The sequence below is a fragment of the Lissotriton vulgaris genome, chromosome 3_1 (assembly GCF_964263255.1).
Source record: "Lissotriton vulgaris chromosome 3_1, aLisVul1.2, whole genome shotgun sequence".
Classification (NCBI taxonomy): domain Eukaryota; kingdom Metazoa; phylum Chordata; class Amphibia; order Caudata; family Salamandridae; genus Lissotriton; species Lissotriton vulgaris.
The window spans coordinates 1,935,135,855-1,935,155,310 of record NC_141689.1 but is presented as its reverse complement, the minus strand read 5'-3'; the positions used below and the strand labels follow the sequence as shown (position 1 = coordinate 1,935,155,310).

General features: G+C 45.6%; 1 protein-coding gene across 6 annotated transcripts in view; it reads right to left on the bottom strand.

Moving 5' to 3' along the window:
- LOC147728640 (palladin-like) overlaps positions 1-19,456 on the bottom strand; it is a 407,759-nt gene that overhangs the window by 9,590 nt on the left and 378,713 nt on the right. For all 6 annotated transcript variants that reach the window (XM_086962405.1, XM_086962406.1, XM_086962410.1 and 3 more), the window contains one exon: positions 2,213-2,378. In XM_086962405.1, the coding sequence (XP_086818531.1) occupies positions 2,213-2,378 (166 nt within the window). The remainder of the gene's footprint in view (positions 1-2,212; positions 2,379-19,456) is intronic.

Genomic DNA, 19,456 nt, shown 5'->3' with positions numbered 1-19,456 from the left:
CGTGTTGAGGGTATAATTGTTAAATGCAAAGAAACCTTAAATAGTCTAACACATATATTTGGGAAGATGTAGGACAGAATCAAGCTAAATCTACTGACACGCACAGCATGTCCCTTCGCTTCCTCCACCAAAAGAATAAGTGCCAGGGCTCTCGTCAGGAGGCCACTAGAACTTGCACCACACATTGCCCTTGCCATGCTGCCTATGATAGTAACGACACAACTACTAACCATCACACTCCTACAAGTGTGACAATTCAGTCTATTTCAGGCCCCTAAGCTATAAGAATGGCTTGGGTGGCAGGTAAAAGTCAATTTTAATGTATATGAATTAATAATTAACTGCTGTTGCAGTCATCTCTAAAATAGCTTGACAGCGACACCTTGTGGCAGACTGTCACATGTGCCAATTTTGACAATTAGGTGCTGGTGCCGAGCACCGGAAACCACCAGCTCAAATTAAGCACTGTTGCTTCTGTAATGGAATGATCCTTTCCTGATCTTTCGGCCATAACACTTCTCAAATCTGGTTGCAAAGGCCTACAGAGCATAACTTCTAAAAAGTGCCAGGCAAGAAGTTTAGCTTATCAACCAATCAGGTGCCTCACAATTCACAACAAAAGGAGTCTGAGGAAGATTGATCTTCTGTGCAGGCAGGATGTGGTCCAAAAGTTTGGTAGACACTTCCAATTTGAGAATAATTGTGCTGACTGATTTACGTGTGGTTGGTAGTAACATGCAAACATGACAATCCTTCTGAGGAAACACTGTTTTAGTTAAGGACCAAAGACTGATATTGGCTGTTGAGTAAGCTGTACCTGTAGTGCTGGAATGTAATAGGTAACACTGGGTCCCAAATGTTGACAGGTAGAATATTATTACAACAATATCGATGGCCAAAATATGGAAAGGTGTACAGAGAGAGAGGTATGGGTTTACTATTCTTAACTACACATCTACATACCTTGAAGATATATATCACTGAGGTACGATATACGTATATATCGAGTTAGGTATAGAAAATATTAGAAACATACCTTTCAATATTTTGTCCCTCGATATTGTTGTACAGTGGTGGCCCCTACACAAAGGCGGAGGAGCGTCGCCCCACTAAGCAGGTCAACAAGGAAAAAACTAAATGATAATAACTCATTGTTATTATCTGTCCTTGCTCAGCTGGGTATGGGCGGGGCGGGCTCCTCTGCTCACAGCCTTTTGTACCGCTTTTGGCCGCCATAAGTGTGGCAGGGTATGCTCAGACGTGAGTCCCTTGCTCACTTTGCCACTGGATTCAAGCAAGCCGGGCTGAAGACGGCTGGAATGCCAGAAACCGGTCCTCGGAAGCTTGTTTCCGGTCCAGGGAAGACATGGCTTGGCAGTTCGGGCTGGACTGTTCCCATGAGGCACAGGGTCAGACTGATTTGCATAGAGCCATGTCTGAACTGGGGTGGCAAGTGGGCTAAAGAACGGTGATGGATTAAACCCAGATCTTTTGACTGGGTGTGAGTGTTTGATTGATTCGGATGCTCCGTCCATCACCACCCCCTTTTGTACCGCTCACCGAGCAGGGCAGGAGTGGTGTGCCCACTCCAAGTGTGCAAGACGCTGTGGCCAGCCATTTCGAGACGGCCAAACCGTCATGCACACTTTGCATGCTCTGCACCATGCTGCATTACAGCATGGGTGCAGAACATGCCCAGCATCCCATTCCCTGGCTGAGTGCCGAACCACGGTGCTCAGACCAATCACAACGCTGCATTGCAGTGTTATGTTGGTTATGTGGAGTCTGGGAGCGGGTGCTTCCTGCCCTAGAAGTGGGTGAAGAGGAAGGAGAACTGGCAGCAACAGGTGTTTTAATTTTTTTTATTCCCTCCCCCATACCTTGTGACCCACCCCCACGCCATTAAATACCAGCCACCACTGTTGTTGTAACAATATTCTGTCTCGTCGAGATTCAGGAATCGATATTCCCGGCCTACACAAGGCTTTATATGAATTGTAATGCATTTTTTATTCCCTTTATGTCACTTTTGATCTAATTGCACAATCCACTCAGAATAATACAAAGAAGTTGTATTTCAGTGTCAATAATAGAAGACTGGGCAATATATAAAAATCTGGTTCAGGGTTCTTTTTATAGTAAGTTTAATAACTACATAGTACGAGCAGCCAGTGTATCAAACATCACCGGCGCCAGGTGTGTTTTGACTCACCTCACTCGGTCGGTGCTGTACGTGAGGGACTCGTTCTCCTTCTTCCAGAAGATCTGCGGTGGGGGCGTCCCGGAGACGCGGCACTCCAGCCGTACTGGGTATCCTTCCGCCACGCCGGTGTTCTGTAACTTCTCCACAAACACGGGGGGCTTGTGGGCATCTTTCGCTGCACAGAACAGAAGAAAGTTGCGGTCAGTTAGAAAGTGTTCCTCTCTTTACAATCACCACAGACGGACACATCATCATCTTCAAGCGACAAGACATGGTTGGTGTGGCAACAAAAGAGAGCACTGCATTTCTGTAAATGCAACTGGCACCAAGGCATTCACAATTCAAAACACAACACATATGTGGATTGGAAATAGTGAAATCTGCCGAAGGAAACTATGTACAAAGATAACAAACAGTGGAAGCACATAATGCTCTCTTAATAAAAGGCTCCAGTGACCTTATCAATTGGACTTCCTAGTCCTTGCACCCGAGAAGCGAGCATCAAATCACTAAATCTCCCCGTGCCTACCAAGAATAATAACGTGTCCTAGTGTAACATAACTGGTACTCATGTAAAGCGCTCCAATACCTTCCGGCCGAGTTTACGCTATATAAATCTACAATAAAAAAAAAGCTTGTTCTTGAGTGTTGCGGTCACCACCTTAAGGCTGTTATTAATTCTAGTACATGTAGCTCTGCTCATCTAAAACACAGAGGCCAGATTTACAAATACTAGAGGAGTGGAAAATGGGGCTAGATGGGTGGATGGGCATGCTGATTAGATAGAAGTTATGGCTAAACAAAAGCCTTATATCCTGATATTCAAACGTTAAGTATGAAGCTTGTCTTTAAGTAACCAACTTGTAAATATTTTTTATGTATGCCTAAAATAATAATAACTTGGTTTTTAGGCTTTATACCACACATCTGCTGTTTCTAAGCGCTTCAAATAAAAAGTGTTACTGTCACATACTTTAACAGTACTCAAACACGTCACAAGTCTCTTTGCAAAAGAGGTGACATTCCTGCCTTCTTTCGAGAGATAAACGCTGATCCTCCACCATGGGTTTGATAAATAGAATATAGAGCCATGAGGCAGGAATGCAACAGTTGTCTGTGATTATCACATGGAGGGCCAGCTGCCAGTGGAAAGACAGAGATGGGAGATTGGGTTTCAAGGGTTACTTGAGAGCAGCGACCCCCGGCAATAGGGTGGACAAGAGACACGCCCACAGGGGAGATCGCCTTCCTGATTTAGACATGATGAACCAGGGTTCTGTCACACTATTGCAGACCTCAAGCATCAAGGAAGTGGGCGCAGAGGAGATCTTGTTGCTGATTCCAGGTTATTTACACATAAAACGATCACCACTCGTCACACTATAGTAGATCAGAAGTTGGCATATTTAGGGGTTTGTGCTTTGCAGTTAGTTTAAAGGGGTACAGTCTGCTAAGACTGCTGAATTTGCAAATATGTGAATATCTGAGTCATTTGGGACACAGAAAATCACTGCTCTCAGGATGTTGCTGACATCCTGGAATATGTAGTTGTCTCACTCCTGCCACACTCTTGCTAAGGGCAGGGCTTTCCATGCTCTGCTTTGATATACACGGTTCACTGTGTATAGAAATAAGTACCAGCGACAAGCCCTGCACCCAGTGACCCTAGAAATTCTGATGAAGAAGAATAACCAGCCCTGAGAAGTTGGAGAAGACAACATAATAAGATCTAGGGTCATGATGTGATGAAACAGGAACAAGACAGGGGTGCAGTGGAGTCCATCAAAGTTACAGCAGCATAATGGAACTGACATAAAGAACATGTACAGTGCACAAAATCCCCCATGTGAAAGGATGGTTGTCCCAAAGCAGTATGCTTTTAAATTGCCTCTAAGTATCAAGGGCGAATTACTCAGCCATTATCTCAACATGAATCGCTTTTGAGCGCTCTCAACATTTTTGGGGATGACAGAAGTGAGTTTTAAGGTCATAAAGTGTTCACCCAAAATCACACTACTTGAAAAAGATCACAAGTTAGGAAACCTAGGCCTCTAGGGGCCAGATTTACTAAGTTCTCATGCCGGGCAGTGCAGCAGCCGTAAAAGGTGCACTGCATGAGAAGAAGAGAGGAGGAGAGCGCCACATTTACTGAAATAAGGCACTCTTCTCCCCTCTCCATAGCACCGGCGCTGAAATCAGCTGCTGAGCGCCAAGAAGACACCTTTGTGCCATGGTGTAAGGGTGTCTCCTTGTGTCGAGCATAGGATTCCTACTGGAAAGGTAGCCTTCCAGCACAAAATACCATGCATAGACTTATTTTAGCCCTTTTCCGACTTTGTATGTGTGCTGTATGCGGGACATGTACAAAGTCGGAAAAGGAAAGAGAAATCCTTACTTGGGCCTATATTAAAAGGGCACAGGTTTCTGACGTTGAACCCTTTCACTTTATTTAGTAAATTGGGTTTAGCGTCAGAAACTTTGGGTGGTTGCATGGGGACGCCCATGCTCTGCCCCCCAGTGGTAAACAAGTTTAGCGTTGAAAAGTAAAACCGAAATTAAGATTTTGCGCTGATTTGCATCGCTTCTGTGACTTGGCTGCTGAACTTTGTGCTTCTCCTCTCAAGAAACCCCAGGTAAACCTCCCCTATGCTAAGTATCAAATCGAAGCATTTTCCAAATACACAGATTGATTGCACAAATAGTGAACCCACAATTTCTCATTTGCAAGAGCTCACTGTTGTAAAACTTTTTGTGATTCCAGAATGTTGAAATTCATGTCTACTCTAAAATATTGCGATACAAAAGGCATGAGGCACAGGGTCAGACTGATTTGCATATGGCCATGTTTGAACTGGGGAGGCAGAGTGGGCTAAGAACGGTGATGGATTAAACCCAGATCTGTTGACTGGGTGTGAGTGTTTGATTGGTTCAGATGCTCCGTCCATCACCACCCCATTCACCACCCCCTTTTGTACCGCTTTACTCTAAAACATTGCTATGTATGAGCAGCCAATATTAACGAAACTTGACAGTTTTCTACTGTATTCCTGGGTAGTAAAGGATTCTTGATGCACTTCTATTCGCTGAAACAGAGACAGATGAAACAGCGCAGGCAATGTTATTAGCCCTATGGTTTACTTTACTTGGTTTTAATAAACGTTGCACTTTTTGTCTGGTGCATATAATCACCGATCTACAATTTAACAGAGGCCTTTTTTTCACAATCAAAATGACCTGCTCTTTCAGAAAAGATGGAAAGAAAAGATGAAAAATGGCATAGCTATATTGGTCTAACCATTATGTTCACTTGTCAACCTCAACAGTTCACTCTCACTGCCTCTAGCAGTAGTAGTATCACTGTCCGTGAGCTGCAAGTCCACATTCACCGACAGAGCACTGCTTCAGATACTGTCTTTCGTTGTGAGAGGGCAGAATCGCGTGGCAATTGTCCCTTATGTTGGATGTTAAATTTTGCTTAGTGTGCATGTGTTTGCTAGTATTTTAATCTTAAATAAGGCCAGTTACGTGTAAATGTTTGCTCAGTATGGCTTTGTATTAGAAAAACCATATAACTTAAACCTATTTTGATTTCTACTGGAACCACCTGTCTGTTTACTTACTTTTATACCATTGCTTGACCTACTCTCATGTGTCTGTAATATTGTCCTTTTGTCTCATTTTGTGTTCTGAAATTTGAACCTTTAGCCTGAAATTTACCAGTTGTTGCCCAGAATGTGCCTCCATTGCAGATGATCACCCTAATCATCATTTCACAGCATTTGGTAGAACTGTGACCTACTCTATCAAAATAAAAATAGGCAAATAAACAGTATACAATATGTTTATCATAGGGCTTCAGGTGTCAACGCCTGAAACAAAGCTATAATGAGCGAATTCGAAGAAACAAAAAGACATTGTAGCGGATATAGAATGGAGTGTGATGCATTTGCTGCAGTACCTCAAGCTGGCCTCTGGGTGTCCCTACAGTACACAAACTGCTTCTGGCAGCTTGTACCAAAAGCACATCTGTGAATGTTCACAGATGTAAATAGGGCTAGCTTTGGTGGGCAACGGCCAAACTAAACAGGCTTCCCTGTAGCGTCCAGCTACAATGAAGGACAGACACTTGGGGTAACTGTTACACAGAGCTTTATTTCACGTGTCTTGCCCTGTCCCCTGTCCCTACTCTAACTGCCCATATCCTGCCTCTACTCCTCCTCTTCCTCTCGCCCCCTAGCTCCTCCCACGCCCAACTACTAGTATGTCAACATCATAACATCTCCCCCCTTTGTAACGGAAACAAACAGAACATACTGACTTCTTAGTCCATCTCCACGATCAGTCTCTTGGGTGGACGTATGTCTCGATGGGGTCGTGGTGACCTGGCTCTCGGACCATCAGTGCTCACTGCATCAGTGATTGGAGCAGTGTTCTCTTGACCATTTGGTTGGGTTTCCCCAGCTCGGGGATTGTTTAGGTCACTCAGCATGGTTCTCGAGGTGTCTATTGGCAGTTTCTTGAAGTGCGAGATATTTCTCGTAACTCGCCGCTGCTCAGACTCCGCAGTTACCATAGTTCCTTTTCTTCGGGTGACCACCAGCGGTTCATCCTTGAAGGGACAGTCGGTCTTCTTCTGCATCTCCTGCTTGACGATAACATTGTCTCCTTCGTCTAATGATAATGACCGTGCTCTCCTCCTGTTGTCGGCGTATGCCTTCATTTTCCTTTTGTTGCGCTCATCAGTGGCTCTCATCTCCTGCGAGTCCATCTCAGACAATGACGCTTTTAGGGCTCCATCCCACGTGGGAATGCGATTCCTCATGGGACGTCCCAGCATGAGGGTCGCCGGGCATTGGCCAGTCGTGGCATGAGGAGTTGTACGGTACGCTCGAAGGACTTCATTGAGTGCTGTTTGTAAGTCTTTCCCTTCCACGGTGGCATGTTGGAAGGTCTTTTTAAGAGTGGCCATGAATCTCTCAATTGTCCCATTTGCCTGTGGCCAGAGAGGCGTGATCCTGCGGTGATGAAAGTCAAGGTGTTTCGCAAAGGCAGCAAAGTCGTTTCCGTTGAAAGGGGGCCCGTTGTCTGATTTGACAACCTTGGGGACTCCCCATGCTGCAAAGACTTCATCAAGAATTTTGAGAGTGCTGGCAGTGTTCGTGGACGACACAAAACAGGCAATGGGGTACCTGGAATACTCATCAATGATGGCCAGCACATATTTGCCAGACGATAAAGGTCCATAAAAGTCTATGGCAATCTCTTGCCATACACCACCAGGCAAGTTGGTCATGTGTAGGGGAGCGGGAGAATCACTCTTGCTGGTGAGTTGGCAGAGATGACAATCTTTCAAGGTGGCTTCCACTAGGTGATCAAGGAACGGAAACCACACTCGCTCCCTTAGTGCGCGTTTGGTCGATACAATACCTCGATGTCCTTCATGTGCAAGAGCGACCACTCCCTGTCTCAGTTGAGTAGGAATCACAACCCTCTGATCACGCAGCACTATACCATCAGTCGTGACGGAGAGCTCACCACTCACATGTCTGAAGGCTTGTAGTTCACGTTGAGTCAATGAATCGGTTTCATCGTCCTGAGGATCATGTTTCCATCGATTGTTGCGGATTTTGTGAAGGACCCTCTGCAATATGGCGTCCTGAGCAGTCATCTCCCGAATGGCCTCCATGGGAATAGCTGGAGGAAGAGCTTGGTCTGTTACAAAGTGAATATACTCTTCCGCAATGGAGGATCTGGAAGCTGATGATGGGAGAGGATGCCGAGACATGTAATCCGCTGGATTTTCAGACTTCCCTGGTTTGTGAAGTATGGTGAAGGTATATTCTTGCAACCGTAGACCCCACCTTTCAATCCGTGGGGGCATTTTGGATCTTGGATTGCCATAGATGGTGATGAGGGCTTGATGATCTGTGATTAACGTGAAATGCTTCCCGTAGATAAAAACATGAAAATGTTCACATGCCCATACCACGGCTAGGCTTTCTTTTTCAGGTTGGGAGTAGGCTCGTTCCGGCTCAGTCAGACTGCGACTCGCGTATGCAATGATGCGGCGTTGATCCGAGTCATTTTCATATTGTGCCAGGATTGCTCCTAGTCCCACCGGACTCGCATCGACAGTTATTTCAGTTTTCCGTTTCGGGTTGAAGTATGACAAGTGATTGGCCGATTCAACCGCTTTCTTGATTTCCATGAACGCCTGCTCACATTGGGGAGTCCATTCAAAGGATTGACCCTGCTTGGTTAGCATGCGGAGTGGGTGGCTGATAGTAGCATAGTCCTTAATGTAGCGAGCACAATAGCTGGCCATTCCCAGGAACGATCTGAGATCGCTGACGTCTTGGGGACTCTTGGTGTTGTTTAGAGTCATGATTTTGTCGGGATCAGGTTTCATGCCAGCACCCGAGAAGATGTGACCGAAAAATTTCAGCGTAGCTTGGTGAAACTCGCATTTCTCTTTGTTCAAAGTCAAGTTGGCTGCTACTAAGGCATGGCAGACACGATTAAGTGCAATGTCGTGTTCTCTGACATCAGAACCATAGACAAGAATGTCATCGCTATAGTTGAGCGTGTTTGGAATATTTTGGATGACTTGCCGGATCATTTCCTGAAAGATCTCGGCTGCCGAGGACACACCGAAGCTCAGTCTTTTGTATCTGAACAACCCCATGTGAGTTGCAAAAGTAGTGATGTACCTAGACCCCACTTCCAATTCCAGTTGATGATAACCTTTGTTCAAATCCAATTTGGAGAACACAGTGGCTCCGTTCAATGCTGCGATCATGTCGCTCAAGTGTGGCCCCGGGTGCCGCTCTCGTTCTATTGCAGTGTTGGGCAACCGCATGTCCACACAGAGCCTGACTTTGTTGGCCGTGCCCTTTTTGGGAACAATGACGACCGGCGAAACCCATGGAGTCGGGCCATCAGTGCGTTCGATGATGTCCGCAGCTAATAGATCTTGGAGTTCTTCCTCCACAGCGGCCTGTAGGTGAAATGGTACTCGCCGAGGGTGTTGGGCTACAGGCCTGACTTGTTCGTTGATATGAAGCCGTACTTGACAGTCTCTCAACTTGCCCAAACCTTGAAACAACCTGGGAAATAGGCGGGTCACATCTCGGATGTCACCGACTTTGAAGAGAATTTCCACCAGGTGGAGTCGTTCAGCAGTTGGTAGACTCAGAAGGCAGTCTGCTTCAGGGCCCTTGATGACATGGATGACTGCCGATATAGTTGTGCCGTCGTGTGTAAGTGTCGTAGAGAATTTCCCTAGACAAGGAAGGGGCTTCTTAGCCATCCACGTGTAGACTCTCACAGGTGCAAATGTCAAGGGGGGTCGCGGACTCATTCTCTCGTATTCAGTACTTGGAATGTAATTTAGAGAGGCACCAGAGTCTAGTACAAACTTTGAGTCGTGATTTCCAACTTTGATGTCCAGCCGAGGGTATCTCTTAAGTTGGTCCGGGTCTGCTGCCAGATTCAAGTATTCAATGGTATAGACAGAGTCTCGGGATGAGGGTCTGGATTCTCTGGACGGCGACCTTCTCTCCCACCGAGACCGACGTGACTCTCTGCTGGAGTGTGACGATTCAGGGGACCGCTCCGTCTGATCTTGGACAGCTCGCACATGATGTCTTCGGGTGTCCGACCGCGACACTCTTGGAGCTCTGCTTCGGGTGTCAGATCGTGTAGCACCCGAGTGGCCACTTCGTTGCTCCTTGTGGTACTCCCCGCACATCGCCTCGAAATGGTTAGTGCGACCACATTTTCGACATCTCTGGCCCGAGGCCGGGCAACTGCCCGCATGAGGGAAATCATACCCACATCGGTAGCACTTTCTCACTCTTTCCTGTCGTCTATCCTTCTTCCACGGTTCTTGACGTTGATAGCCTGATTGCTCTTGACGTGACGATGCGTGCGACCTCCATTGTTTGTCTCTGGAGTGTCTTCGACTGTCACTCCGGGCGTGTACACGTCGTGCCTGTTCGTCACTCCCTTTGTTTTCCGTTTCCATGACGGCGGCGTACTTCTCTGCCTGGTCATACGAACGTGTCATCTCCTCTATTTCGTCCAATTCATGTGGTTTTCTCAGCAGTCGCCTCCTAAGTTGATCCGAATGACATCCATCTATTATTTGGGATTTGATAGCAGCGTCCGTGGAGAAAGAATCAAATTCACAGTACTTGGATAGTCTCCGCAGACGCACCATGAAAGCACTCATGGGCTCATCCTTCCCTTGCCTGGCGGAGTGAAAAGTGTGTCGCTCATAGTCTACATTTCTCTTGTGAAGAAACTTTTTGTTCAGGACTCCACACGCTTTGGCATAAGTGTCTACGTCAGTCGCAGGCAGGTCTTTGAGTATCTTGACTATCTCTCGCCCCGCCAAGTTGCGCAGGATAACCAGTTTCTTTGCCTCATCAGTGACGTCGGAACCTACAATATAATCCTCAAACTCTTCCAGCCACTCTTGCCATTTGGGGCCCATGCTTCCTTCCGTTGTGACCTTGAGAGGGGCGGGTGCTCGCAAAAGCGATCCACCGGGTGGAAGTGGAGCGTCTTCGTCTGTCATTCTGCAGTAATCTCACTTGTTTGTTTTGCCAGTGCTTGTTTCTTGTAGTCGCCAAAGCTTGTTTATTTTTTTTTCCAGTGCTTATTTCTTGTAGTCGCCAGTGCTTGTTTGTTTTGCCAATGCTTGTTGCTTGTAGTCACCAGTGCTTGTTTGTTTTGCCAGTGCTTGTTTCTTGTAGTCGCCAAAGCTTGTTTATTTTGCCAATGCTTGTTTCTTGTAGTCGCCAGTGCTTGTTTGTTTTGCCAATGCTTGTTGCTTGTAGTCGCCAGTGCTTGTTTGTTTTGCCAATGCTTGTTTCTTGTAGTTGCCAATGCTTGTTTGTTGTGCCAATGCTTGTTTTCTCACCAGCGCCTGACTTCAAGATGGCCGCCGTTGATTTGCACAGCGTGGTCCTTACTAGGCGCCTGACTTCAAGATGGCCGCCGCTCCTGCAGGCACACACGATGCTGGCTCTCCCGACTCACTCACTCTGGGGCATGCAGGACTCACCGGCGGTCGGCCTCTGGGGCAGCTCACACCAGGATTTCTTCTCCCACCATCACCACGGACACCAGGTGAGATCGGGGTGGGCTCCCGACTTGCCTCAGTAGTCCCGCGTTTTTCCCGCCGATGGCCTCCTCAACTCGGCGACAGCGCGCCAAATCTTCCTCGGGGCAGCGCTCTTCTCCACGGCGATTTTCGCCGCGACGGGCTCTCGGCAGAGTCGGAGTGGGCTCCCGACTTCTGTTCTTTCCGGGCTCACCAACTCCCACGCGTCACGCGTGATTCGCGTTTTGGCGCCGACGGGCGCGTTACTTCTTGGACGCTCCTGACTTTCTTTTCTCGCTGCTGCCCGGGACAGGACGCTCCTGCAGGCTTGCAGGCTTCAGTGGGTGACAGGTGCACCAATCCCACCCTCGTCGCCAGTTGTAGCGTCCAGCTACAATGAAGGACAGACACTTGGGGTAACTGTTACACAGAGCTTTATTTCACGTGTCTTGCCCTGTCCCCTGTCCCTACTCTAACTGCCCATATCCTGCCTCTACTCCTCCTCTTCCTCTCGCCCCCTAGCTCCTCCCACGCCCAACTACTAGTATGTCAACATCATAACATTCCCTTCGACTCTGAGCCTTTTATTGAGGGTCTCCGAACCAAGTAAATTTGTTTTCACAGGAACTAAGACACGGGATGCTGCAGCAAACCCAAACCCACTGGACGATCACGATTTCAGCACCTCCTGTAAAGATTTGCGGCAGCGGCACTAGTTGTTTCACGTTAGAAATTGAACCCAGCCTGCAGCTTCTGTTTCTGCCGTGATCGTTATACCCCGCTGAAACCCTGAATCAAAAGGCTGGCAAAGAGTGTTCTCTTGCCTTCTACAGAATATTTGATGTTCATATATTTTAGTTAGAATATCATTAAGACTTATAATATAATATAGAATTGCAGATACAATAAAGGGAACGGAACTCCTGTGTGTCTTACCTAGGACAAGCAGGAAACCGAAGGATGAAGGAATCTAATGGGTGAATCTCACTGAAAATGACTTAAGCTAGGGGTTGAAAACATACAATTTCACCCAGGCCTATAGCTAGATGTTTCCCTACATGCTGAGTTGCAAGCCAGTTGCTCATTGACTGATATTAACTTTGCCTGCCGATCAGACACCTATAATTGGCGTTTTTTTTACCAACTTTCCAGCTTAGCTGTTAGAACCGTATGTTTTTTAACAACATGGCTACTGCATTATTCATCTACACTTATGGAAGCAAGCAAGCAGGCTCCTAACAAAAAACTCCAACTGTGATAGGATTGTAGAATTTTTGGATCTCACAATTTACAATGAGGACAACATGTTAAGGACAACCCCACATAGAAAGCCTATAACCACTAACTTGATACTACATACTAGCAACTATCACCCAAAACATACAATTGACAAAACCCAAAGGGAAAAATGGTGCACCTGACGCAACTGTAGTGATACGAAAGAATGCCCACAAAAATCAAAGTTTTCTTGTAGGAATGTGGGCTTGCCAATTTGCCATGCCACGTAACCAGAGAGGTCTTTGTTAAAGGTGAAGATGTTCTTCTGTAAGCAGAAGGCCAGTACCTACTGTGTCACTTCATCAATATTTCTGATCAAGTGGCCGATGCATTTCTCGTAGTTTTAGTTTTGTCAATGTTGCTGATGGATATACATAGGATTACCCCATAGTTTGTGGCAAGTACAACATATTTATCCTTTTGTATGTCCCAATCGAGAAGGGTATTTTTTGGTATCATCTGTATATGTACTGGAAGACCTTTGATTAACTCCTGGAAATTTGAGTCAATATTTTCCCTCAGAATGGAGCAAATGGTGTAAATTCCAGAGATAATGGGTTGCCTGGAGGGTGGGAATGCACATTTCAGAAGTAAGATTTGATGGTAAAGAGAAAATGTAAGTGATCCTGGGAGATTCAACATGTACTTTAATTTTTCTTCTAATCTGAGGAGATCCCGTAGATACCAGGTATTAAGTTTAGTTTTGAGTTCTTGTTGTATTCCTTTAATGAGATTATATGCAAGTTTTCTAAATCTGCCTCTTAGGACATCTTACACCACTGGCCCACTTCCCTACTTTCCTTAAAGGTTGAAGTATGCAAAGATAGTGGGGAATCATGTGAAAGTCATGTTCGTGGTTTGTGCCTATATATTGTATGAGCCAACGTTAACAAGAAAAAATATTATTTTCCTCTAGGTGTTCCTGCTCATATTTCAGCTGTGATCCCTTGCAGTAACACGTTGCACATTTTGCAATTGTGAAGCACTTCTATTTATTTTGAAGGAAGTTATATATCAAATGAGATTTCTACAGAAAAATATAGGGGGGGCAGATTTACGAGTTCTGGCGCATCTCTGCAAATCAGCAGGGATGTGCCAGAACAGATGCAACACGCAATTCCCTCCCTTCGCCACCACGGATGCGTCGTATTTACAATGCGGCACAAGGATAGGGCGATGCGTGTCGCAACCTGTAGCGTAAGGGTGTCGCATTGCTGGAGTAGTGTCGCAAGTGTGACGTGGCTCCAGCAATGCTCAGGGGCGCCCTATGCCTAACATGCTGCCTCAATCCATACGCCTGCTCAAGCAGGCGCAGGGTTTTGATGCAACATGGACGTAAAAGTGACTCAGTGAAATCCTGTAGATTTCACTGTGTCACTTTTACGAGGCGTTCCTGCGACGGACCGCCCACCCTGCGCCGGAACGCCCACATGAAACCTAACGCAGGTTTCATGTGGCGCAGGGCTTTACAACGTGACGCATCTCCCTAGATGCTTCACGTTGTAAATAAGGTGCAACGTGGCGCATAGTTTATGCCACCGCTAACGGTGGCCCATGGGGCTTGTAAATCTGCCCCAGGGTTTTATAAAACAAATGAATTGAAGAATCATAGATGCACATGAAATATTCATCAGACACTTTCCCAATCACTTAAAAATGTTTAAAAAGTACTTAAAATATGTTTCTGTAGAGTTGTATTATTTTTAAAGCAATTTCTGGCTCATGTTTCTTTCTCTTACCTACCAGCTTACCCTTTCTCCACCTTCCTTATTCACCAATACCCTCTTTCTCTAAACGTGTTTGTGTCAGTTTCCTTTTTCTTTATTTTTCCTTACAAAGTGTTTGGATTCCCTTTCTAGCGTACTTAACAAATATGGAAGCAAAAAATGACGGTCGTGTTGGAATGTGTCTGCACGCTGTGCATGGTTTGCATGCCATTCGCCAAGCATTAACCGGGCTGCGGAGGGCTGTAAATTCCACTCCAGAAATGTAACAATGAAAACCCAGTGGGCCTTTGATGAGAAATGGTGACTGGTTTCGCAAGGCCGTCTAATGCAACACAGGAGTCTTACTGTAGGTTTTCATCGCCCATCTTTTGGTTGATGCATCACACTTAACAAGGTTTGTGCCAACAGCATGTTTCTGTACAAAAAGTTGGACATAGCACCGTTTCCTTGTAAATTAACCTCTCCTACATTCTAAATATCACTGGTGTTTTAGAGAAACATCGCTCACAGGCAAAGAGTCTTGCCGGGTCCCCAAACCAAAGCATAAGCCAAGCCATCAAAATATTGGTATTTGAATCACGCAAAGCATGCCATTGAAAAATATGATAAAGATACTAAAATAAACATTCGTGTTTCAATTTGGTATTTTCAGATACAGCATTTATTAAACCTCCCATGCCATCACGTTGGCATTAGGGGGAACAGCGTTTACAACGCAACTTTTACCACGCAGTACCTTTACCACGCAACTTTTACAATGCAAGTGGGGGGCGCTGTAGGATAGGGAATAGTTTAATTTACTATCCAAAACCTTCCCTACTATCCACGGGGACTGGAGTTGGAATAGTAAGTTAAACTATTCACTATCCAGCGGCCCCCAACGCAAGTCGTTGTAACGACTTGCGTTGTAAAACCTGCGTGGTAAAGGCATGCATTGTAAAAGCATGCTTAGTAACGACATACATCCTGGCATTAGTGAACCGAGAGACAAGATAAGTCTTTCATGTGCAATCTGTTTATGGTCGTTGTTGTATATGGAGCATCTTTATATTCTACTAGCAGCCCGTCCCGACGTTGTCCGGGTATGAATTGCTGCCGGCCAGTAGTATATTGTTTTGTAGGATTTCGTTTTGATAGCATTTCTTATCTGTGACATTCCTGTGAAACGCTCCGATTCACAGTGCACTGCTGATGCACTTAAGAGTGCGCGTTTAGTAGTGTGTGAACTCGAGTTTCCCTACTTTATTTTTCCTTGGAATATTATATAGCGCAAACTCGACAACATGGCATGAGCACAATTTACATTACAGTAGAACACATTCATTTGTGGTAGGCACGGGGAGACAAAGCGATTTGCCTGGAATCACAGGATGTTGAGCTGATGCCGAGATTCGAACGTAGCTCCCCAGCTCTAAAGTTCGCAATTCTAGAACTTGTGGCGGGAGGTGTGTCTAAAAGTGTATGTCGGTGCTGGCCATCAATGAGAGAGACCTGTGCATTTTTCAAATCGGTGGTGAAAAAATACGAGTGTGTTGCTGGAGATGTGGGCTGCCGTGCCACCAATGTACTTACCGGGGGAGGGTAAACACCCATTATTCCGCAACTTTCTTTCCGCATACCATCACTCCGCATACTTTCATTACGAAAGTACCATGACACCGCAATGCCAATATAACACATGGCATTACATTTTATATGCTTTTACCACGCATACATTTACAACGAACTTGGTTGTAAATGCATGAATGGTAAAAGCATGTTTTTTTTTAATGTTTGGATAAGGTAAGTATGGGTATAGAGGTATATGTTTTGGGGTACTGAGGTATATGTTTTGGGGTAAGGTATTTTAAGGGTTCAGATATAGTTTTGGGTTATGGGGTACAGGGGTAGTTTTAGGGTTTAGGGATAGGTATGGGTTTTGGGGTACAGGGGTATTTTTTTGAGGGTTCAGGGCTAGGTTTGGATTTTGGGGTACAGGGGTATTTTAGGGTTCAGGGGTAGGTTTGTGTTTTGGGGGAACAGGGTTATTTTTATGGTTCAGGGCTAGGTTTTGGTTTTGGGGTACAGGGGTATTTTTAGGGTTCAGAGGTAGGTTTGGGTTTTGGGGTACAGGGGTATTTTAAGGGATCAGGGCTAAGTTTGGGTTTTGGGGTACAGGGGTATTTTAAGGGTTCAGGGCTAGGTTTGGGTTTTGGGGTACAGGGGTATTTTAAGGGTTCAGGGCTAGGTTTGAGTTTTGGGGTACAGGGGTATTTTAGGGTTCAGGGGTAGGTTTGGGTTTTGGGGAACAGGGTTATTTTTATGGTTCAGGGCTAGGTTTGGGTTTTGGGGTACAGGGGTATTTAAGTGTTCAGGGCTAGGTTTGGGTTTTGGGGTACAGGGGTATTTTAAGGGTTCAGGGCTAGGTTTGGGTTTTGGGGTACAGGGGTATTTTAGGGTTCAGGGGTAGGTTTGGGTTTTGGGGAACAGGGTTATTTTTATGGTTCAGGGCTAGGTTTGGGTTTTGGGGTACAGGGGTATTTAAGGGTTCAGGGCTAAGTTTGGGTTTTGGGGTACAGGGGTATTTTTAGGGTTCAGAGGTAGGTTTGGGTTTTGGGGTACAGGGGTATTTTAAGGGTTCAGGGCTAGGTTTGGGTTTTGGGGTATATGGGTATTTTAGGGTTCAGGGGTAGGTTTGGGTTTTGTGGTACAGGGGTATTTTTAGGGTTCAGGGCTAGGTTTGGGTTTTGGGGTACAGGGGTATTTTTAGGGTTCAGGAGTAGGTTTGGGTTTTGAGGTACAGGGGTATTTATAGGGTTCAGGGCTAGGTTGGGGTTTTGAGGTACAGGGGTATTTTTAGGGTTTAGGGATAGGTTTGGGTTTTGGGGTACAGGGTATATTTATAGGGTTAAGATGGGTTAGTGTTTAAGGGTGTTGGGGTATTTTAAGGAGTACGGGTGGGTTATGATTATGGGGTGCAGGAGTATTTTAAGGGAGCAGGGTGGGATTAGCACACGATAAAAGACATGGCATGAAGGGCGGAACGTACCACACGCCCCCAGCACACGCCCACAGCACAATCAGACACGCCCACAAGGGACTACTTTGCTGGCACGGTTCTTTTACCTTTTAAATGTATATGGTCGGCGTCTGCATAGCCTATGTCCTTCTGCTCCAACTGCCCTTTCCAACGCTGTATTTTGTGTTGTGATTGGTGCAGTACTTTTTGAGTTTACCCGCCTCAAAGGTTTAGGCTGTCTCTTTATATTATTAGTATGGATTGAACCACAAACGAGTGAGGGTTTTGTGTAGTGCACATTAGGCACTGAATTACTTCAGGGTGTTCTCAAAGTTGACGATCAAGCCTTTTTTCAAGCAAGCTGTTTGCTAGGATCCCAAAATGCAATTAAGTGGGGAAGCTGACATTTGAACCCTGGTTACACATTTAACAGCAAAGGACAAAGGTTTGTGTTTAATTCTTCCAGAGGCTACATTAGAACACAGTTTCATAAATATATGTATCGCATGTTAAAAAACGTAGGGGCATATTTACAAGCCCCTATCGCCACAGGAACCTCACTTTTGTAGACGTCGCCGTGGTGATAGGGGCTGCGCCTTATTTACAAAGTGGCATTAAGCCGCATTATAAATAAGGCACCCTTTCACGCTATACTCAGCGTGAAAGGGGTGGGCAATGGGTGTTGTGGTGAGCGTTCGGCTGCAACACCCACTGATTTTGACGCTGCCCCATATTTACAAGTGTGGCGCAAATATGGGGCAGCGCCAAATTTAAAACCAGGGAAAACCTGGTCTTAACTTGGCAAAATGAGGAGAAATACTGTATTTCTACTACTTTTTGCTGTTTCTATGTTGCTATGTGTACTGCATTGTGCAGCACACATAGAAACAGGAAAACACCATGTATGATTGTTTATGTGCAGGAAGGTGTCCCTTCCTGCACACTAAACAATTGTTTTAAAAATGGAGAGTTGCAACTTCTATGTGTGCTGCACAAAGCAGCACACACAGAAGTAACAAATGGACATTTATGATTGTTCAGGTAAGGGAAGGAACACCTTCCTGCACAACAATCATTCCCACAATGTAGCACCCTTGCACTAATGTCAAGCTTGCCTTCGTTGGTGCTAGGTAGCTAAATTTAACACCAGCGCAGGGAGAAATGCAGGGCTGCGCTGTATTGTTATAAATACAGTGCCGCCCTGCGTTTCCAAAGTGAGCCACTTTAGTTTTAATTATGCCCAAAGACTTGCTCAGAAAAAAGTACAAATTTAAGTTAAATGGAAGGCAGGGCACCTCTCTTTGAATTATACGTATATCGCTAGCTTCTCCTACTATCAGTGTGTGATTGCAGGAAGGGGTCAACACCTTAATTAAGGAAATTATAAAGATTTGCAAAAGAAGAGGTTTCAAAGATGCCACAAAGTTTGTTCTCTGCTTACAATCTTTCAATGGTGCAACATGTGAAATGCAGCTCGGTTTTACAACCTTTTAAGTCATGTTTAGTGTTACGCACTAAACATCAAAAATGTTTAAATCAGATAAATCAGACGAGCACTCTTTCATATTTTTTGTATGTACTCAGCTGTCCTACATTTGTCTTTCAAAACCTTCATTAGTGAGTGAAAAGGGCGTTGCAAAGTATGTTTAGCCAAGCCCACTTTGTCTTTGACTAAAGTCAGGCATAAGCCAGAATTTTCTCAGAAGTCTGGCTCAAATCATGCTTGGCCACTGCTTAATTTGTAATAGAATGAGTCCTGGTGCCCAAAACTCTGCTCAGAAGCCCACAGCTGGTGCTATTAAATGTCTGAGCACTGAAAGTGGCATCTTGAATCCATCTCATGCATCTTTATTACACAACCAGACACACCCTACCCCTTTTTTCTGCCTTGCAGGTTTCTGCTTTCTCCCTTTCAATCAATCAATCAATCAATCACGACATTTGTATAGCGCACTACTCACCCGGTAGGGTCTCAAGGTGCTGGGGGAGGGGAAGGTTACTGCTCGAACAGCCAGGTCTTGAGCTGCTTCCTGAAGGCGAGATGGTCTTGGGTTCGCCGAAGGTGGGTGGGGAGGGAGTTCCACGTCTTGGCTGCCAGGTAGGAGAAGGATCTTCCTCCGGCGGTGGCTCTGCATATGCGT